At 43.6% G+C, this 22470-nt stretch overlaps 2 protein-coding genes and 2 non-coding genes across 10 annotated transcripts in view; 3 read left to right on the top strand and 1 right to left on the bottom strand.

Moving 5' to 3' along the window:
- The first annotated feature begins 11752 nt into the window (after window positions 1-11752).
- LOC112920713 (tropomyosin alpha-4 chain) lies at window positions 11753-16497 on the top strand. Its single transcript, XM_072746831.1, has one exon. The coding sequence runs from the start codon at window positions 12132-12134 to the stop codon at window positions 13131-13133; it is 1002 nt and encodes a 333-aa protein (XP_072602932.1). The 5' UTR covers window positions 11753-12131; the 3' UTR covers window positions 13134-16497.
- On the top strand, window positions 16259-16329 carry LOC112920949 (small nucleolar RNA SNORD104). Its single transcript, XR_003235165.1, has one exon. It is a non-coding gene; the product is annotated as a small nucleolar RNA SNORD104 (small nucleolar RNA).
- A 31-nt stretch (window positions 16498-16528) lies between the features above and the next one.
- On the top strand, window positions 16529-16662 carry LOC112920953 (small nucleolar RNA SNORA76). Its single transcript, XR_003235169.2, has one exon. It is a non-coding gene; the product is annotated as a small nucleolar RNA SNORA76 (small nucleolar RNA).
- An 894-nt stretch (window positions 16663-17556) lies between these two features.
- TEX2 (testis expressed 2) overlaps window positions 17557-22470 on the bottom strand; it is a 100581-nt gene continuing 95667 nt past the window's right edge. For all 7 annotated transcript variants that reach the window (XR_011999567.1, XM_072746828.1, XM_072746825.1 and 4 more), the window contains 2 exons: window positions 20746-20866; window positions 17557-19214 (listed from right to left, as the gene is read on the bottom strand). Coding sequence is in view for 6 of the 7 variants with exons in the window: in XM_072746828.1 (XP_072602929.1) it covers window positions 19092-19214; window positions 20746-20866 (244 nt within the window). In the remaining variant the exon portion in view is untranslated. The remainder of the gene's footprint in view (window positions 19215-20745; window positions 20867-22470) is intronic.

Raw genomic sequence — 22470 nt, 5'->3', positions numbered from 1 at the left:
GCTCCAGGGAGCCCTGTAGCCAGGTGTCCAGGGAGAAGCCTACAACACAGAAACTGGAAGGAGCTCTTTAATGATTACCTGTCCAGTTTGTAAGCTGACAACAAGATCTGCAAGACCACATGTTTGAGTTAAAAAAGGAGCTTGACTGGAAAATGCCGCTTTCACATCCCTTCTCTGTTGCTTTTTCTCAGAGTAAGTCTAGGAGGGGAACTTTCTGTGCTGAAACTCTGGCAGCCTTTTGACAATTCAAAATGTCATTGTGACCCTGTAAACATAGTAGATAAAACACAAAGGGAATCTAACTCATCTGACTCATAGATCGGTTTTAAAGATCTGATGGAAAAAAAAAAAAAAAAAAAAAACCTGTTCCAAGGAGTCTAGGCCAGGTAGGTATATTTTGTATCTTGTACTCAGTTGGACCAAATCAGGCCTTAACTGATGGCCTTAACATGATTATAGGTTCTCAGACTTTCTTATGCACCAGTTAGATTGTTTTTACACTTTGTCGGTTCCCATGTTTTATGCGCTTCTCCACTTGATTGACACTCATATGATAAGCTCTGGTTTTACTTATGGCAGCACTGCCCATAAGTTTGCTCCATAGTTAAGTACTATTTTAACAGCTTTTTGCTTATGATAAAGCAACAGCTGGCATCACTGATAAATACAAACAGAAATGGAAATATTTTGTTGGTGCCTTTGAAGTGGATCTGCCCATACAAAAGACCTGAAAATGTGCAGTAAGTGACCTTTCTGGAAGTTGCATTAAATAGTATGCACTCAACAAGGCAAAGGTCATGGTCTTTGTGTAAAGATAAGCCCTCTTTTTTTCACCAAGGCAAGAAAAATATGTGTATCAGATTTGACAAGGACTGCAGCAGGACCTGGATATGTCTGAGGAGCTGGGGGTTGGGAGAAAGTGAGTTTGCCAAATCTTATTTTCACTTCTCTCTAAACCAGTGTTTCCCAAACTTGGAGAATGTTTTAAAAACAGATTTCTGGGTGCCTGGGTGGCTCAGTTGGTTGGGCAGAGTCCTGATCCTGGGGTCCTGGGATCGATTCCCTCGTTGGGCTGTGGGAAGCCTGCTTCTCCCTCTGCCTGCAGCTTTCCTTGCTTGTGTTCTTCCTCCCTCTCTGTCAAATAAAATCTTAAGAAAACAGAACAAAACAGATTTCCAACACCTTTTGGTGCCCTCGTCCCTCACTGATTCAGCATCTCCAGGGGTGGACTCCAGAGCCTGTGTGCTTTCCAGTTTCCACAGGTGACTGAGGGAAGCCAAGATCCTGGGCCCCAGCTCTCTCACGGGTGTCCGGTGTTAATTCCTGTGGCTGCTAATCCCTTTAGTTTATTTTAATAAATGTCGCCCTCTGCTGGAATAAATTATGACTCAGGCTTTAAAGGGCTTGTGCCTCTTTTCTGTTTGAAACCCTTCAAGATTTCATTTAAAAATGATTATGAGGTTGATTTGCAGATAGCTATTTAATGAGAGGGTACCTGCCTTTGTAGGAATCTTCTTTGTAATTTAAAATCAATTTAATTGGGACATTTGGGTGGCTCAGTGGCTGAGTGTCTGCCTTTGGCCCTGGGCATGATCCTGGGGTCCTGGCATTGAGTCCCACATCAGGCTCCCCTGGAGAGAGCCTGCTTCTCCCTTTGCCTAAGTCTCTGCCTCTCTGTGTGTGTCTCTCATGAATAAATAAAATCTTTTTTAAAAAATCAATTTAACAGATAGTGTATTATTAGTTTCAGAAGTAGAATTCAGTGATTCATCAGTTGCATGTAACATTCCATCACACGCCCTTGTTCATGCCCATCACCCAGTTACCCCATTCCCCCCAACCTCCCCTCCAGCAACCCTCAGTTTGTTACCTAGAGCTAAGAGTCTCTCATGATTTGTCTCCCTCTGTTTTCGTCTTCTTTTATTTTTCCTTCCCTTCCCCTATGTTCATCAGTTTTGTTTCTTAAATTCCACATATGAGTGAGATCATATCTGTCTTTCTCTTGAAGGAGTCTTGAAAGGAAAAAGTGGTAAAACCACAAAGAAAGGCCATGGTTGGCAGTTCCAGGAACATCTCAAAGGAACAGCGTCTTTATTAGAGTAAGTTGACTGACTTTTTTTTGTGATCTTGCTGCTGCTGCTGCCACTTACAAGCGGACTTGAACTTCCAGCGTGGGTCGGGTAGTTCCAGGATAAGTAAAAACAATGAGGCAAGAGTCCCTGGTAGCAAGTGAAATTTTTATCTCCTTCGTGTCCTGCCATTTGAGGGAAATTTAAGTAAAGCCCTTGTCACTGTGGGCAGTTGCTTTAAGGTAAACAGAACTCTGGTTCTTCCTGTTCCAGGATGACTGGATTTGAAAAGACTGTGACACTAGCTCTGAAGAACTTCTCTTTACCACAGAAGCCAACGCACTGAGTGCTTTCTTGTATCACAAAGGGGAACTTTTTCTCTTTTTTTTAAAGATTTTATTTATTCATGAGAGACACAGAGAGAGGCAGAGACATAAGCAGAGGGAGAAGCAGGCTCCTCGTAGGGAGCCTATGTGGGACTCGATCCCAGGACCCCAGGATCATGACCTGAGCCAAGGCAATTGCTCAACCAGCGAGCCACCCAGGTGTCCCTTGGAACGTTTCTTATTATCACTAGTGAAGAATCACTGGCTGTTTGCTATTGTTTGGAAACGCGCAGGTACATGCTTTTTTTTTTTTTTTTTTCCAGGTACATGCTTTGTGGGATCACCTCATGGTACCTGCATGGTAGTCCAGGGGTAGGTGTTGTTCACCCCGTCTTACAAATGGCACGTGGAAATGTTAAAGGGTTAACCATCTGGTGGGGGTAACGTGCAGCTAGCAAGAGGCATGACCTGGCTTAGGACCCAGCTACCTGCACAACGTCAGAGTTTGCCTGGTCCACCCCAGATGCTATACCATGGTCCCCCGTTAGGTGCTTATTATCCTTGCTCGTCCCACAGCATCATGACAGGGTGCCCTTATGTGACCTGTAAATATAGTTAGCAGCCCAGCTTGGCGTTTCCCTGGAGTACTGATAACAACCAGAAATTCATCCAAATATGTGAGGATGAGGGGCATCGCCTCAAAGAACACGTAAGCCTCCTGGCCTCCTCTGGGGCTTGTGCAAAGGAATGTGAATAAGAGAGCAGCCATCTGGGAGAGAAGAGTGAGCTTCCTCCTGGGAGTTCTGCTCTGTGAGAGAATTCAGTCTAATCCTGACTGATTATCTGTTCACTTGCCTGTGAGCTGTCGGATCTCACACGGTTGTACTGAGTCCGTGTGCCACCATGGCGAAGCACCCACAGGATCACCGTTCATCACATATTAATATTCTCAAAAGGTCAATGCAGCACTAGTGTGAAAATGGCTGTCCTCTCAAAATGCCTCCACTTCCTCACTGGCCAGTCCCTCCTACTCCCCTGGGGTCTGGCTTATTTCCACAGAACTCTCTGGAAACTTCCTTCAGGCAGCTCATAAACATTCTTCCTCTTGTGAAATCCCAATGGCCATGCTTCATCTACTTTTTCCTGGGCCTCTCTGATGTGTTAACAGTTCTCCTTTATGAACTTTCCCTCTCTGGATATTACCATTTTCTGGCTCTTTTTCCTCCTTCCAGACTCTGTTTTGCACAGCTTAATAGGTAGACCTTACCTACTCTCTCTCCTTTCTCCCTAGAACTCATTCACAGACGTTACCAGATTTCAGAGCAGAAGGCAATCTTAGTTATAATCTAGTCAGCTTCCTTTTGCATATGACTTCATCTCTGACTTCCACACGGTTGATGACTACTCATTCATTCATTCTTTTAACAAATATGGCCAAGGGCTTCTGAGCACAAAGGATTGGTGCCACGAGGGGACTATGACGGAGTTTGCAGGTTGGCAAAAGTGTTAAGACATGCACAGATATGAGCACCATGAAAGGCTGACTGTGAAGAGTTCGAGAAAGCAGGAGTAACTCAGAAACAGAGCTATGGTGTTCAAGAGAGCAATGGATTGGGTGGAAGGAAGGGAGTCAGATGGATAGAGCAGGAGCAGGGGGGCTTCATGGAAGAAGTGGTTCCTGTGCTGAGTCCTCACGGATTTGGTAAGGGAAGAGGAGGTCAGAACAAAGGCACGAGGAAGAGATGACACCGTGTGGCTTCATGGGAGCCCAAGCTGACTCCTCAGTGAGTTTGTGCTTGGCTTCCACACAGGGGAGCAGTGGGCAATGTGGGGGGAAAGGCAGGCAGGATGGGCCAGTGGGGTGCCAATGTCGGGCTGGGCTTTGTCCACTAGGAAACAGTGTCAGGACTGAAGCTGGGTTTCAGGGGAGAGTCAGGGGAAAAGATAGGCATTTGAGAGACTATTAGGGCATTGTTAACAAGGCTCACTTTGGTCTTAATTAGAGCAAGAAAAGGAAGTGGGAACAAGTTAGACACAAGAGATCTTGCCAGGGCAGAATGGAAAGCATTTGACTGGTGCAATTACATGCATAAGATGGAGAAGAAGGAATAGTTCATCAAACATTAGCCATGTTCAAGGGGCTCTTCTCACTGCTAGGATGGCAGAGGGAGCAAGCGAACAAGAATCGGGGCCAGCCTTGCAAGAGGGGCCGATATGCTAGGTGGTGTACAGACCTGTTGGCTGTCTCCTAGTGGGCACCTACCAGGCTGGGCCTATCAGGTCACTCTATTGTGGTAGCTAACTTTCAAAGATGGTCCCCTAAACAACACTCCCTGCCCCTTCCCCCCATATGTACATGCTGCTTTTCACATCAAAAGATAGAGCTGTTTCAGGGCACCTGGCTGGCTCAGTCGGTAGAACATGCGACTCTTGATCTCAGGATTGTGAATTCCAGCCTCATATTGGGTGTAGAGAGTACTTAAAAGTAAAATCTTAAAAAATAAGTAAGAAAGTAAAAAATTTAAATTTAATGAGTTGTTTCTCCTCCTTTGGATCCCAACTGGCTCTGTGACTGGTCTTGACCAGAGGTGACATTCAGGGACTTACTTACCAGCTCCGGTTTAAGAGGCCTGGCAGCTTCCATTTCCTTCCTCTTAGAATCCTCACTTTGGGGACACTCCTTCTTGGAATGTGGTTGCTATGTTGGGAGCAGCCCAAGCCACACACAGGCCACATGGAGGAAAATGGAGTTGCTCTAATTAACAGCTCCAGCTGAGCTCTCAGTGCGGGGGGGCCAGCTCCTGCTGTCTGCCATCTGGGTGAGCCACCTTGGATGTTCCAGCCCAGTCAAGCCCCTAGGTGTCTTCCGCGAACACCACGTAAAATGGAGGAATTTCCCAGCTGAGCCTAGTTAACTCACACATTTGTAAGAGATAATAACCATGGCTGATGTTTTCATTCCTGACTTATGGAGTGGTTTGGATATGCAGTATTAGGTAAGCAAAACAGCCACCCATCTGGCCACCTTCACGTGACCCATGAGTAGGCTTCTACCCATTCTGACTCCAACTAGAGGCATGAAAAGAAACTCATTGCCTTTCTAGTGGCCAAGCCGGAGGTATGAGGCCCAGGAACGTAGGAAGGAGGTCTGAGGCCCATCCAGTAGAAAGCCAATAGAAAAGAAAGAAGTTGACAAGCACAGATGCAGTCAAGGTGCCCTGGACAAGCTTACACTCTAATTCGAGTTGGCTTGGGATTGGCCTGCCCAGCCCCACCTCCCCTATTTAACCAGACCTTCCCCCATTTACCTCAGCTAGTTTAAGTTGGGTTCCTCACTCCAAACCAATAAACCCTGATTAAAATGCTGGCTCAGCATTTCTAGGAGGACTAAATCAGCAATGCAAATGACCACACCTGGCCCACGGCCAACCTTCAGTAGTTTTCTTTCTTTTTTAATATTTATTTATTAATGAGAGACACGCAGAGACAGACATAGGGAGAAGCAGGTTCCCCACAAGGAGCCCAATGTGAGACTTGATCTTAGAAATCCAGGATCACTCCCTGAGCCAAAGGCAGACACTCAACTGCTGAGCCACCCAGGCATCCCTCTTTCTCCTTTTCTCTTCCTCACCTACACCTGTACTCTGAAGAAGACTGGTTGAAGGAAGTTTAAAAAGGGACATGAAGTGCAGAAAATGTAGGGGTTTTCTTTTCACCCTCAACTACCCGGTGGACTAATTGAAGATAGGGACTGTTTGCTCGACATTCATATTGCCCGATCCCAGAACAGGATCAAGCATGGAAGGGGGACTCTTAAAGTGTTTCTTGAAAACGAAAGTGAATGAGAGGCCACATCTTCTGAGACCAGGGAGAAGGGTCTCAAGGGTTGTATTGAGGTAGAGAAGAGGAAAGTTGAGTGAAACACACAATGGGATGATTTGGGTCCCTTTCAGCTTCCACACATCACCTCCCTCCACACATACACACCGATGGCAACCATACGAGCAAGTCACAATGCTGGCTAGATGACTGTTCTAGACAGTGTTCTTGGTCTTCTCCATCTTTCATCCCTACATGCTGGTGTCCCTTTCACTTCCCAGGAGCCCTGTTCCACATTCACCTCAGGCCCTCCCAGATTCAGTACCCTCCTTGACTCTCCTCCCAGGGCCTCGGGTCTTAGCTCCTCTGTATAACATCTGGGTCTTCCTACTGTTCTGAGTTAGGACTCCTCACCACTCCTCCTGCTCCTGGTCCCTTAGTTCACTGGGTAGTTCATGGTGTGGGAGGTTAGTGGCCCTCTCTCAAAAGTGAAATGTGTAGGTATGTATGTTGGATGAACTCAGCCTTCTCAGACAACAAGGAATAGTTTTGACTAAAACAAAGTTTTGCCCTTAGGAGGGTGCATGGTGTAGTGATCAAGGAGCATAAGCTTTAAAATCAAATTGTTATGGGACGCCTGGGTGGCTCAGTGGTGTGATCCTGGGTTCCCAGGATCGAGTCCCATGTCGAACTCCCTGCATGGAGCCTGCTTCTCTCTCTGCCTATGTCTCTGCCTCCCTCTCTCTCTCTCTCTCTGTCTCTCATAAATAAATAAAATATTTTTAAAAAATCAAATTGTTATGAGTTCAAATCCCAGCTCTGCCTGGCCATCTATTAATTATGCAAATGTAAACAAATTACTTAATCTCTCTGAGCCCTGGTTCTGATTGTCCTGGGACTTAGAGCTAAAGACCAGAAATAGCATTCCCTACCTTTTAGGACTGTCCCAAGAATTAGAGTTAAAATGTCAAGCCCTGCCTGTGTTAAGCACTCCCTTATTAGTAGCTCATGTTATTCTCAAGAGGGGAGATAAATCTGGATTGTGAGATGTCACAAGGAGCTTGAACTCCACCAGACTGTCACTGTCTTGCTTAAAACCCATCAATAAATTGGATTTCATTAAAATTTAAAATGCCTCCTCCTTGAAAGACAGGAAAATAAAAAGGCAAAATATTCACAACACATAGATATGAAAAAGGATTTAAAGAATTCATATAATTCATTAGTAAGAAAACAATTTTAGAAGTGGGCAAAAGATCTGAACACTTTATAAAAAGAGGTATAGTAATGGTCATGTGAAAAGAGGTTCAACATCTTTGGTCATCAGAAAGATGTAAATGAGGGGCACCTGGGTGGCTCAGTTGGGGTTAAGCGTCTGCCTTCGGCTCAGGTCATGATCTCAGGGGTTTGGGATCAAGCCCTGCATCAGTTTCCCTGCTTAGCAGGGAGTTGGCTTCTCCCTCTGCCCCTCCCCTTGCCCCTCTGCACATGTGCTCTCTCTCTCTGCCTCTCAAATAAATAAAATCTTTAAAAAAAAGTTTTTAAAAAGAAAAGTGTAAATTAAAACCACCATGAATTATCACATTTCTACTAAAATGGCTAACATTAGAACGAATGACAATAACTAGGATTTGAAGTAACTAGAACTCTCATACGTTGCTGGTGGGCATGTAAAATGGAAAATAGATTGGCAGTTTCTCATAAGGTTAAAGATATATGCTTATCACATCATCTAGTAATTCCACTCCTAAAAGGAAAGCAAATGTCCATAAAAAGACTTCTACGCTGATGTTCCTAATAGCTTTATTCATAATAGCCCCAAACTGGAAACAACCCAAATTCTGTAAACATGTGAATGGAAAAACAAACTGGCATATTCATAGAATGAAATCCTACTCAGCAACATAAAGGAATGGATTACTGATACAATAACATGGATGAATATGAAAAATATTAGTTTAAGTGACAGAAGTCAGACACAAAAGTACCAATTGCATGAATCTTTTACAAGAAAATCTAAAACAGGCAAAAGCATTCTGTAATAACAGATCATGGACTAGTGGTTGCCTGAGTTGGTGATTGAAGGGGCGAGCACTGACTACAAAGAAGCAGGAAAGAAGCATTTTGGAGCCATGAGAATTTTCTGTGTCTTGATTGTGGGGAAGGTCATGCAAATGTGCCTATTTGTAAAAACAAACAAAAACCAGAGAAACAGACACTTAATATGGGTCCCTTTTATTCTATATAAAGTTGAATTTTATTTTATTTTTAAAAGAATTTTTTATTTACTTATTTGAGAGCGCATGAGAGGAGAAAGAAGCAGGCTCTCTGCTGGGTGCTCCCTGGCTCCCCTCAGGGCTCCATCCCAGGACCCCAAGATCATGACCTGGGCTGAAGGCAGATGCTTAACCATCTGAGCCACCCTGGAGCTCTAAAGTTGAATTTTATTTTTTATTTTTTTATAAAGTTGAATTTTAAAAGAGCAACAAAGAAGAGAAAATCTGATTGTCAGCTGATTGGTCAATGGTCGTATAAAAATATATTAAGTGCGTTAAAAAGTTAACTACAATGAGATACCATTTTATATTCATGTATGAAAAGTCTGACAATATCACTAATTGGTGAGGATGTAGGCCAATGCCACAATGCAAAGTGGAGCATCCACTTTGGAAAGTTATTTGTTATGACTTAGAAAGTTGGAAATGTGCCTACCTTACCACCCAGCAATTGTGCTTTTATATACCTACCCCAAAGAAAATTTTTTGCGCACACACACAAGAATGTTCAGAGCAGATTCATTTGCAATAATGAAAGCTGTAGCTATTTTAAACATCCAACATAAAGAGATGTGTAAAGTGCAATGTAATTGTGTACTGAGATGCTACACAGAAGTGAACCTGGTTGCATTACTACAATTTCTGACTGCATATATACAATGTGAATGTCACCAATATTAAGCAATAAGTATAGTAAGTCATAGAAGATGCATATATATTCTATTTCTATAAAGCTCAAGATCAAGCAAAATTAAATAATATATAAATATATGAAGAAAAAAAAAAAAGGAAACAAGACAAACTCCAAACTCAGGATGGTAGTTTCCTCTGAGAGCGTGCGAGGGAAATGGAATGAGAAAGGGCAGAGTGAGCTTTAAAGCTATTGATAATAAATAAATAAATAAATAAATAAATAAAGCTATCGATGATGCCATTTTTCTAAAAGTGGTGAGTATATGAATGTTCAATTTGTTAATAATCTCCAAACCACACATATGTTATATATGCTCTTTTGTATGCAGAGACATTTCATACTAAAAATCTTAAAAGGTAAATATTGTCACATTGGGTTAACCATGATAAGCCAACCATGTACTTCATACAAAGGACACACTGAAAATAAAATAACACAGAAAGGTTAAAAATAAAAGGATGGGCAAAGTTATATCAGCAAACACAAACAAGAAGAAGACATAAGTAGCAGTGTTAATATAAGACAAAATAGAACTAAAGGCAAAAATAGGAGTGTTATTTATATTTATATATTTATAGATACATGTAATCCATGATGGACTATCATCAGCCACAAAGTGCAATGAGATAAATAACATAGCCTCAAAATATACAAAGCAAATAATAGAAGTCATCAAGGAAAATGACTGAAGCATAATTTTTTAATTTGTAATTTTTAAATGTCACACTGTAAAGTGAAACCTTGTGGGGGCATAGTTCTATGAATTTTGATAAATACATAAAGTCATGTAACCACCATGATCAAGATACAGAACCGTTGTATCACCCTCAAAAATGCACTCCTGCTGCACCTTTGTAGTCAAATACACCTGCACTTCCAATTCCTGGAAAAATCTTTCATCTGTTTCAGTTCCTATTGTTCTCTATTTTTAAAATGATTTTATTTATTTGAGAGAGACTGTGTGTGAGAGTATAAGCAGAGGGAGCAGCAGAGGGAGAGAAGCAGACTCTCCATTGTGCAAGGGAGCCTGACTCAGGTATCCATCCCAGGACCCTGGGATCATGACCTGAGTCAAAGGCAGATGTTTACCTGAATGAGACACCCAGGCACACCACCCCCATAGTCTTCTTTTTTCTAGAATATCATATAAATAGAATCATATCATCTTTTGAGTCTGGCCCCTTTCACGCAGCATAATGCCTCTGAGATACTTCCAAGTGTTGCATGTATCAATAATTCATTCTGTTTTATGGCCCGATAGCATTCAATTGTATGGATGTACCACAATATTGCTTAAGATTCACCCAATGAAGGGCTTTTGAGTAGTTCCACTTTGGAAGCATTATGAATAATGTTATAAATATTTCTGTATAGGGATTGTGTGTAAACATAAAATTTTATTTTTCTTGGGTAGGTTGACTTTATGAGAAACTGTACAAATTCTTTTACAAAATATATGTACTATTTTGCATTCCCAAATAATAATGGAGCAAAATTCTTGTTGCTTTGCATCCTCCCCAGCATTTCACACTTGAAACATAATCTTAACAAATCGTAGTCAATGACAGTACATATACCCTCCTGATCAAGGATAAAATAGATAGATGTTTGGGCAATATGATTACAACACAATTAAGGTTGAATTAATAAATACTTCATGTCAATGTACATGATAGTGAAAACATCTCCATTCCAAGAATCCATGGAATATTTATTTATTTAAAAATATTTTTAAAAGGTTTTATTTATTCATGAGAGAAATAGAAGCAGAGACATAAGCAAAGGGAGAAGCAGGCTCCATGCAGGGAGCCCGATGTGAGACTCGATCCTGGGACTCCAGGATCATGCCCTGAGCTGAAGGCAGACACCCAATCGCTGAGCCACTGAAGCATCCCTATTTATTTAAAATTTTGTTTATTTATTTGAGAGAAAGAGTACACTCTGGCAGGGATGAAGGGAGTGACAGAGGGCATGGGGGGTGGGGAGGGGTGTGGGTAGGCAGAAGGGTAGGGAGAGGGAAAGATGGAGAGAGAATCTCAAGCAGACTCTATGCTGAGCTTGGAACCCTTCTTGGGGCTGGATCTCATGACCCTGAGATCATGACCTTGAGCTGAAACCAAGACTCGTCCAATGCTTAACTGACTGAGCTACTCAGGTGCCCTGAGAATCTCTGGAACACTTATAAAAATAGATCATATTCTAGGCCACAAAGAAAAGTTGTATTCTTTTCCTAATGTAGAAACTGTACCACAATGTAATAAATATAGAAAATAATAACAAAAATTTAAGTAGCAATAAAAATGATTGCATAGAGGTCATAAAACCATTTGTCAAAATACTAATTACTTTGGGTCATAGAGGAATTAAAATTTTTAAAAATTTATTAAAGATTTTATTTATTTATTCATGAGAGAAATAGAGAGAAGCAGAGACATAAGCAGAGGGAGAAGCAGTCTCCATGCAGGGAGCCCGATGTGGGACTTGATCCCGGGACTCCAGGATCACACCCTGGGCCAAAGGCAGGCGATCAACCGTTGAGCCACCCAGGCATCCCTCTAAAAATTTTTTTGAGTAATTTTTAAATTTAACCAAAGACTGTGTAGAAAATAATGAAAATAAAAGCACTTTTCAACTACAAGCTCAGGTTGAAATGCTTTTCTTATTACGTTTTCTTTATTAAATTAGGAGGAAAAAAGGAAAAGATTTCCCAAAGAGAACATTGAGGAAATAAAGCCAGATATTGTGACAGTCCAGTTGCGGTTCTCTCTCTGGGTAAATCAAGCTCTTACAGGGTGGGGCCATATCATTTGCCATCACAGTTGACCCTTGAAGAACATGGGTTTGAATTGCAGGGGTCCACTTTTTTTTCCAATACATACCGTATAGCACTGCAAATGTATTTTTTCTTCCTTTAGGAGCTTAAGAAGAAGAGAGGGAGAGAGTGCCCATGAGCAGGGGGAGGAGCAGAGGGAGCAGAGAGAGCAGAGAGCATCTCAAGCAGGCTCCACACCCAGTGAGAGCCCCATGTGAGGCTGATCTTAGCACCCTGAGATCAAGACTCAGATGCTTAACCCGCTCAGCCACCCAGGTGCCCCTTCTTTATGATTTTCTTAATAATATTTTCTTTTGGCAGCTTTCGCCGGAGCCGAGCCGAGCCGAGCGCCCGCCGCTGCCCGCCGCCCGCTGCGTGCACCTCCGTGCCATGGCCGGCCTCAGCTCCCTGGAGGCGGTGAAACGCAAGATCCAGGCCCTGCAGCAGCAGGCGGACGAGGCGGAGGACCGCGCGCAGGGCCTGCAGCGGGAGCTGGACGGCGAGCGCGAGCGGCGCGAGAAAGCCGAAGGGGATGTAGCAGCTCTCAATCGACGCATCCAGCTTGTGGAGGAAGAGCTGGACAGGGCTCAGGAGCGACTGGCCACAGCCCTGCAGAAGCTGGAAGAGGCAGAAAAGGCTGCAGATGAGAGCGAGAGAGGAATGAAGGTGATAGAAAACCGGGCCATGAAAGATGAGGAGAGGATGGAGATTCAGGAGATGCAGCTCAAAGAGGCCAAGCACATCGCTGAGGAGGCCGACCGCAAGTATGAGGAGGTGGCCCGTAAATTGGTCATCCTGGAAGGCGAGCTGGAGAGGGCGGAGGAGCGTGCTGAGGTGTCTGAACTTAAATGTGGTGACCTAGAAGAAGAACTCAAGAACGTCACTAACAATCTGAGGTCACTCGAGGCTGCCTCTGAAAAGTATTCTGAAAAGGAGGATAAATATGAAGAAGAAATCAAACTTTTGTCCGACAAACTGAAAGAGGCTGAGACCCGTGCTGAATTTGCAGAGAGAACGGTTGCAAAACTGGAAAAGACAATTGATGACCTGGAAGAAAAACTTGCCCAGGCCAAGGAAGAGAATGTGGGCTTACATCAGACACTGGATCAGACACTAAACGAACTTAACTGTATATAACCAAAACAGAAGAGTCTTGTTCCAACAGAAACTCCAGAGCTCCGTGTCTTTCTCTTCTCTTGTAAGAAGTTTCTTTTGCTATTGAATCTTCGCTTTGCTGGAAATGTCAAGCAAATTATGAATACATGACCAAATATTTTGTATCAGAGAAGCTTTGAGCACCAGTTAAATCAAATTCCTTTTTTCAAACGGCACCAGCTTTTTCAGCTCTATTTTTATCCTTAAGTTGCATTTATTCATAAGGTAGGCAGGGTATTTCATATTGAGCATACTCTCTTAAGACTGAGGGCATTTGGTTCCTGGGAGAATAGACAACCCTACACTTTCAAAAACAACTCCAGTATCTAGTCAAGGGTCAATTTAAAAGGCCAAGGAATATATAATCTTCTGGGCCACTGTGTCACACGACAGGTATCCAGGGACCATCACATTAAAATATGGGTAGGGATTTTCCATGGGGGGTGGTGGTGAAAAGCCAGGGGGAGGGGGCTGGCTTTGTGGGAATTCATAAACCATAGAAAGATTAACCTAATCATCTTGGCTCTTTCCCACACTCCACCATGCAGAACAAACATTCTCTGAGCAGTCAGCATGAGAATACTTGGGAAATAATCATAATAATTACCCAGATATTTTCTGGATAGATCCTTGATGTTACGCTCTTCTACATGTTCCTCTCATTCTAAAGTTGGTCTCTGAGGAGCAGATAGCTTATTCCAATAATGACCCATGCTTGTCTGCTCTGATCTGAGACCGTCTATTCAGCAGGAGTAAGTGTGGTAGAAGTCAGTCTTATTTCGAGAAGTCCTATCAGGAAGACCACTAGCCATCAATAACTGAGTAGTTGTTAACAAATATTGGGCAGAAGGGGGCCTTTCTGACAGCAAAGTAGAGATAAAGTAATTGGCCTAGTTTCATCTCCTTTAAACTTCAGGAATGGCAAACTGAAGATTTACTTATGTAGGACTTTAATTCCTTCTTCAGGACCAAGTTAATAAAAGACCAAGAAGAAACTCCTTATTAAACTGGATATGGAGTATTTTGTAGGCAGGGCTGCACATTTTGGCTTTGTTGTAATTTCTGCTTTCTTGATTAACATCTCAGAGCTGAAACATTCCACATTCCCCAGCAGTGTGGAGGCCAACTCAAGTTTACAATGCTGACAAAATTACCCTGCTTCTAGCTTATCCAAATCCTCTGCCCCTCACTCCTATTTATTAAGCATCACACTACCCAAAGGTACACTAGCAAATTGTGCAATTGAATAAAACCCACTCTTCATTTAGATTCTTGCAACTGCATCATATGTAATAGTATCACTTTTTCTACATTTTGGTCAAATAAATTTTTACATAAACTATAAAAAAAATATTTTCTTTTCTCCTACTTTACTGTAAGAATGTAGCATATAATACATGCAATGCACAAAATATCCGTTCACGGGCTATTTATGTTGTCCATAAGGCTTCTGGTCAACAGTCAGCTACCACTAGTTAATTAAGCTTTGGAAGAGTCATAATTGAGTTAAAAATTTTCCACTGCCTGGTGGTGGATGCCACTCATCCCCTTCCTTGTTGAAGGGTGGTGAAGAGTGTGCCTGGCTTTCAATATGAATTCAGTACTTGGAAGTACTTTTCACCTTCCCAAAGTTAGCCATTCTCTCCTTGGTGCTTCCACAATAGGATATTTTAGCATTTATTAAAGCACTGCACTCACATAAGCTTCCCACATCACGGCAGTCCTTTATTTTTTAAAAAATATTTGTTTATTCATGGTAGACAGAGAGAGAGGCAGACAACACAAGGCAGGGGGATAAACAGGCTCCATGCAGGGAGCCCGACGTGGGACTCGATCCTAGGTCCCCAGGATCACGCCCTGAGCTGAAGGCGGCGCTAAACCCCTGAGCCACCCACGGATCCCACAGCAGTCCTCTAAAAACAATTATTCAGGGGCACCTGGGTGGCTCAGTCGGTTAAGGAGCCAACTCTTGAGTTCAGCTCACGTCATGATTTCAGGCTCAGAGTTCCAGCCCCACGCTGGGCTCCGTGCTGAGTGTAGACTCTGCTTTAAGATTCTCTCCTAGGGGCACCCTGGTGGCTCCGTGGTTGAGCATCTGCCTTTGGCTCGAGCCGAAATCCTCAGGTTCTGCCATCGGGCCCACATCAGGTTCCCCGCAGGGGCCTGCTTCTCCCTCGGCCTACGTCTCTGCCTCTCTGTGTGGCTCTCATCAATAAGTAAATAAAATCTTTAAAAAATGATTTGGGGGCACCTGGGTGGCTCAGTGGCTGCCGTTGGCTCAGGTCATGATCCCAGGGTCCTGGGTTCCAGCCCAGCATTGTGCTCCCTGCTCAGCAGGGGAGTCTGCTTCTCCTCCTCTCCCTCGGCCTGCTGCTCCCCCCTACTTGTACTCTTGTCAAATAAGTAAATAACCTTTAAAAAAAGATAAACACAACTGTTTACCACTCAGAATGCACCAGGCAACTGACGTTATTTAATCGTCATAACTTTTTTTTTATATCATTTTCCTCAAACTGAGGATCGTATCACAAATTCGTCACAAAGACAGGATCTGGTTGCACATCCTCTACTATCAAAAACAGGCTCTTTTTTTTACCCAAACACGTTTTCAATTCAGGAACGAAGTTAGGCTGCCACCTAGATACGCTCAGCTCCTCGCCTAGCTCCCGGCACGGAACACCTCAAACAAGTGAGCGCCAGCTGCGTCCCGTTTGCAAACTTCCCTTTGGTGTACTGTACAGAGACACGCTAATTACGAGCACCCGATTTACGCACGGAAAGAAATCCCCACTTTAGAACACAGCGCGCCCTGCGGCCCTTCTTTCACGCCCGTCTCTATGGTTGGCATGTGACCACTCTACACTCTGGAGGACTCGGCGAGGACAGCCTCTCCTGAGGCCCCTTTACCAGCACGTGACCGGAAGTCTGGCTTGCTATTGGCTAGTGCCGGTAAAGCCCGCCCAACCGCCTCCGGTCAGTTCCTTTAAGTAGAAGCCAGAGGCCCGCGCTCGGTCTTTCGGGGACTGTGATGCGGGACCGGCCAGGTGTGTTTGTGTTGGGCCTCGGCGGGCTGGCCCGCAGCCTGGCGGGTCGCGGGGGGGCGGCCTGCAGTGATGACATTCCAGAAAAATGCACGTGTTAGACTGCTGACGCGGGTGATGCGAACTACAGTCTGAGTCGGGCCTCCGCGGCGGCGGGCAGGACACGGGCAGGCCCGCGGGCGCGCAGCCGCTAACCACCGCTCTCGTTCTTGCAGGTTCCGGCTGGGCCGAGGACGTCGGAGCTTCCTGCCCTCCTCCCCTCCCACCTTTACCCTGAAGCACCGCAATAAAATGGTTTGACCCAGCGCTGGTGTTAAGCGTCTTCGTCGTCCCGACGCGCTGCCTTTGAGCCCCCGCCGCGCCTGCGCGTGGCGCCGGGGGTCAGGCTGCAGCGCCAGAGCACGCGCTTGCGCATAACTGGGGCCGCCCGGTTCCCCCGCCGGCGGCCCTTTTAACCGCGAGCGACACGGCGGCACCTGCAGGGGGCGGGAGCGTGGGGCGGGGGCGATTTGCGACTCCAGCCTCAGCCCTTGAAGCCGAGGCTGAAACGCCCCGGGCAGACGCGGCGATCCTCTAGGCCCCGGTACTCGGGGCGCTGCACGTTTCCTGAAAGTCCTGACCTCCGTGGTCTTTGAGATCTGCAGGCTAAACGCGGCGTGGGTGGCCTCGGGAGGGAGGGAGGGGCCTGTCCGTGAGCAGCTGGAAGGCCCGTTGTATACTTGACGGGAACTGGTTTCAATCTTGAAGGCTTCCGTGAAGTTACCTCACCTGGTTAAGGTGTAGCAGCGACCCACTTCGAGAAACTACCATTTAGGGTCAACTGCTTACTTGGATACTGTGCCAAGCATGGGAATAAAAGCTTTGCAGTTTAGCCCAGTTAGCCTTAAACAAGGTAGTTCAGATGAAGTAGATTTTATGCATTGCCGGGCACATCAGGCACCTAAGTAAATGCACAGTCCTTCCCGGTCCGGATGATTGGTGGTGGTCTCATCTGGGTTTGGGTGAAATATGCAACTTTTGAGTACCAGGCAGCTCTGTTTAAGGGCAAGGATGCTCAAGTGCAGTGTTTAACCTGCTTTGGGAACATGTAATAACTGTGGGGCATCCGAAGTTAGTAGGATTACTAGGCTATTGAGGGTGTAAAATCCAGCACAGAAACAAGACGGTCGCCCTCAGGTTTTTAAAATCCTTTGAAGATCACACCTACCTCCTAATATTCTAATATTAGAAAACCCATCTGGTGATCACCCAGGAAATGGAAGCTGCTTTGGCAGCTGAGTGCCCAAGTGATCTGTACACCTTGTTTATCCTCTCCCTATTAATCTAAAAAGGAGGATTCAGCAAAAATAACTTAGATGCTTATCTAGTATTTGACATTGAGATATTTATTTTGTGAAACAATGCAAGCGATTGTAAATCCCCACATACTATTTAAGTGCAATAGGGTAGTCATGTGTATGTAATCTCTTTACACAGTAGTGCATCTAGTCCTTTGCCTTTAGTTATTGCACAAAAATTATAGACCAGTGAACAAGACATGCGGACTGACAGGCAAATTGGCCTACACATTGAGAAATCAGAAAACAGTACACCAAGTGGAATGATCAAATAATTTAAGTCAAATGTTTTAATGGTGCAATTAAAGTAATCAAGGGTTCAAATATACTTTTTCAATATATTAGTTTCTTTAAAGTCATGTTCAGGCAAGGTGCTGTTTAAAAAACCACTATTAGCTTTGTCCACAGATGTTATCAAAAGTTATCCACGGTAGTTCTGATGTTGAATGCAGCTTTAAACAATAAAAAATTGTGTTTAAAGAGTACTTCTCAAAGCAAATTACATAACTAGGGAGTCCCAAACTTATAAACTAAAGATTCTGACACAAATGCACAAAATAAAGTTGGCAACATTAAAGAAAGGTCACATGAATTTTGAGATAACGTAGTGTTTAATGTTGAGCAAACTTGGTCGTGACTCTCAAAGGTGATAGAGTTCTGTTTTGGCTGTCAGAGGAGGAAACTGCCCGCAACCTCAAAATACAAATCAGATTAACAAAGCATTTTAGATGTCTATATAAAGCACAGAGCACATAGGAAGTGCCAGATAGAAAGATATGGCTCTGGCTTTCTGCTCCCACCTCAATCCATTATGTGCAGTATTTGACATTTTCACATATGCTCGTGTCTCAGGAAAACATTTGGGATTAGAAACCAGGTGATTGTACCTCATTGGTAGAAGGCTTTGGATGGTTTGATCTCATGGCTTTGCCTAATGTTCAGATAAATCCCACTGTCCTCACTCGAGCTGATAGTATGTTAGTGTGTGTATGTTCTATGGCTACTTGCTTCCAAAATGCACAATAGGAAAAAAGTAAGTTGCTATGCATACCTTTTTATCATCCGTGAAATGGTTCACACAAAATTCCACTCCCCACCCTCCACACATTCCTGAATTGACATTCTCGAAGTATGGAGGGCTATATCCCCTACAAACTGTAGGAGGAAACGTTCCATTGTGCACTGGCCGCCTGAGGAAAAGCTTTGGAGTTGAGGCAAGGGGAAAGCCTTCCAGTTGTATAGCTTTGCTCTTACTGTGCTCTTTGGCTGCCACAAAAACTGGTGGACTCAAAAAAGCCATGGTGTGAGTCATCTGTAACCTCCAGATCCACTGTGGTGACTCTTCCACAGTCTTCTTTGCTGAGTCAAAGCTTTGTAGCAAGGCATTTTGGGCCCCAGTTCCCAGATGCGTGGAATGACGACACGTCACAGTGGAATGGGCACCAGCAGGCAGAGGGCAGAAGCTGTGGCATGAGGAGGGGCCAGTGCTACAGCACGGATGGCAGCCAAGAACCCCACACCTTGAGCTAGATCTAATACTGGGAAGGTCGGATATTCACCCATCACAGCTGATCAGGAGCCTCCACCAGTGAGTCTTTGAGGAGGCAGGAGGCGGAGCGAGGGTCCATGGCTGAGTGCATTATAGGGATATAGACATCATCCATGTTTGGCATGACAAAGACTTTCTGTAGGAAGAAAGCCATGTAGAAGAAGGCTTTTAGATAAGTTTTAAAAGTACCTATGAAACAGCTTTTCACATACATTCTAAACTAGCTCCTGTCACATTTAAAGAGTTGAATCACATCAGCACATGAATACAAGAACCCATTAAGTCAGCTCTGAGGCAGAAGTGCCTTTGATTTCATGACATATAGCGACATTACTCATGAATTCATCAACCTTCAACACCATTACTTTAACAGAACTGGCTTAACCTGCTCATGGTATTTCCAAATACTATGTCCAGAACACATATTCCAAGTGAATTTATTCATTTAAATCTTAGCAACAAAATGTAAGCTAATTTTTTTCACCCCCGAACCAGACAGCTATATAAGAAGGAAATCCTACTCTAATGAACACACGAAGAAGAATAGTGATTGATAGTAATGGTGCTTTGCCTATCCTGCTTATAAACTAATTTTACATAAGTGAATTTTGGCAATACACTCATGAAGTCTCCAGTAATACCCTCTTACGAAAGCATATATGAAAGCAAAAAAAGGTGGCTATGGGAAGTGGTAGCAATTATCCATCAACTTCCCAACTTGCCTCAAAATACCAGGTGCAAAATACATATGGTGGCTTCCAGAAGCCTGGGTGGCTCAATCAATTGGGTGTCCAACTCTTTGATTTGGGCTCAGGTCGTGATCTCAGGGTTGTGAGATGGAGCTTTGAGTTGGACTTCAAGATGAGCTCCGTTCTCAGCAAGGAGTCTGCCTGAGATTCTCTCTCCCCTCCCCCCAATAAATAAATCTTCAAACAAAAAACAGGTGCCAACCTCTGTCCCTTTGTCTGGTCTTTTAGCTCCTTGTACCCCAATACCCCTGAAAGAAATGACCTCCTCTAATTCCTATTATAGGATCTAGGAAAAGGAAAAAACTAAAGGTTGTCTTTCCCCTCACTAGGTTCAAATTACTTTTCCACTTGGTGATAATACTAAACTTTACAGAAACTGGTTTTCAGTTAATGTTAATCCATAGCCTTTAAATATAAGCTTTTATTTATAAATATAAACTTTTAAAGGCAATAGCTCAAAGTATACCATGGCAAAAATATGAGTCTCCTTCAAAAGGTGAAATGCATTATGAAGTAAATTGTTTGCCAATCCATAAAACCTCAAAACACAACTGTGCCTCAAATGTGATAAAAATTTGGTAGAAGTAGTCATCCCAGGGCCTCGACTACATTGCTTTTAGCTCTGGTGACAGAAAACAAGGCAGACATGGAGAATGAGTTCTGGCTTAGTGACCCACCTTTTGGGTTTCCTCTGAATTACTTAACAGGGTTCTGTGGATAAGGTTCAGGATTTCTGAAACTGGACCTAAAATGTTATGCCTGTTCGATCATGACAGGTACTTTCCTAGGATGAAGGTCCAAAGCTTTCATTAGATTCTCAAAAGAAGATCCTGACCCAAATGAACTTCAGAACCTCTGTTCTGCTCTGAGCTTTGAGACTCAGGTGAAACGCACACCAGACAAACACCACATGTTTACCTGAAACTCTTGTTCCAGTTTCTTCTCTATCCAGTCTGTCACATGAACTAAAGTCACTTCTCTCTCTCCAAGTTTTGGCCGAGCTTTCAGCTCTACATATGGTGGCTTCCGGAAACCATACCTTTTGAAGAAAACAAGTAGTAAACAATTACATTTAGATGTTTAGATGCAAAGAAAGGAAGGACACAAGTACCAAGAGCAGGCCTAGTTCATTTGCCCAGGGCTTTATCCCTATTTTAATTGTTCTCTTACTCTGAAGATCCCCTCTAAAAATGATGCAAAGCAGCCAACGCAAATTGTGAGCTCCCACATCCCCGGGCCACGTGTAGGACTGTGATAATCTGACAACAGTCCTGACAAAATGGTAAAGTCAGGAAGCACCACTGGAAAAGTCTGTGACCTGGGCACTGCTTTCCGGTTTTTTGTTTTTCCTGAAACAGCAAGGATCTTTGTTTCTTTTTCAATAAAGGTAGTGTACATACACTACAAAACCCAAAATATACATGTGTATAAAGCATACAGGGAAAGATACTGCCTCTCTGAATCTTACCCCCAAGACACTGAGAGAAGGACTACTGAGAGAAGTGGGGTCGATTTCCCCCACACTCCTACGTAAATAGAGAATATTCTATAACCTGCTTTTACGTTCCATACCCCACGGCATGCTTGTTAAGGCTTCCTAATGGAGCAGACTGACACTCAGCTAGTAAAGGATCCAGACAAGAGACTGTGTGCTATCAAACTACCTAGAAGTTTTTAGTCCATCTGTCATGGATCGATGTTTTAAAAATTACAACAAAAATGTCAAATTGCTATAAGCATTTTAAATACTCTCAATATCTATACTTAACTTTATGGATTAATAATAAATGCAGTGGGTAGTACTACCCCAGAAGCCTTTAATTTTATTTTCCACTTGGGCCCCCTGCTCAGTGGTGAGCCTGCTTCTCCCTCCCTCTGCCACTCCCCCTGCTTATGCTCTCTTGCTCTCTCTGTCAAATAAATACAATCTTAACAATTTTTTTTCTTTTCTTCCACTAAGCAGTAGCACCTGTAACTGATTTTTTTTATTTGTTCCCACTTCTTTTTACAATGAAAATATTACTGTCTCACAACAAAATCTATAAAGGTATTTTAAAGTTTTTACTGGGAAACACCAATATCATCATCAAATAGTCAATTCAAAAATCGTCTTCTGATCATTCTTATAAACCCTTCCTAAGGCCAGGGATATGCACTAGCATGTGAGTTTCACTTTAGGATAGAACAGAGCTATCTTTTTCATATCATTGTAGTTTCTGGTACAATGAGGCCTCCTGCAATCACTGTGTACACTTATGTACATTTTAATTTTTTTTTAAATTTATTTATGACAGTCACAGAGAGAGAGAGGCAGAGACACAGGCAGAGGGAGAAGCAGGCTCCATGCACCGGGAGCCTGATGTGGGATTCGATCCCGGGTATCCAGGATCGTGCCCTGGGCCAAAGACAGGTGCCAAACCGCAGCGCCACCCAGGGATCCCACGTTTTAAAGGACCTAGAATGCCAACTTTAAACTTCAATTCACAGATAGTGATTTTCTTCTACAGGACCCATGAATAACAGGTTAGTTCAGTGGTTCTCAATCTTGGCTTTGTCCCCCAGGCCCTGGATTCTGGGGACTGGGTGCATCTTTGTTCTTACCAAGTCCCCAGGTGACTGTGATATGCAGGCAGGGTTGAGAAC

Source organism: Vulpes vulpes, chromosome 2 (genome assembly GCF_048418805.1).
Source record: "Vulpes vulpes isolate BD-2025 chromosome 2, VulVul3, whole genome shotgun sequence".
Classification (NCBI taxonomy): Eukaryota; Metazoa; Chordata; class Mammalia; order Carnivora; family Canidae; genus Vulpes; species Vulpes vulpes.
This window is presented reverse-complemented; position numbering and strand designations above follow the sequence as displayed.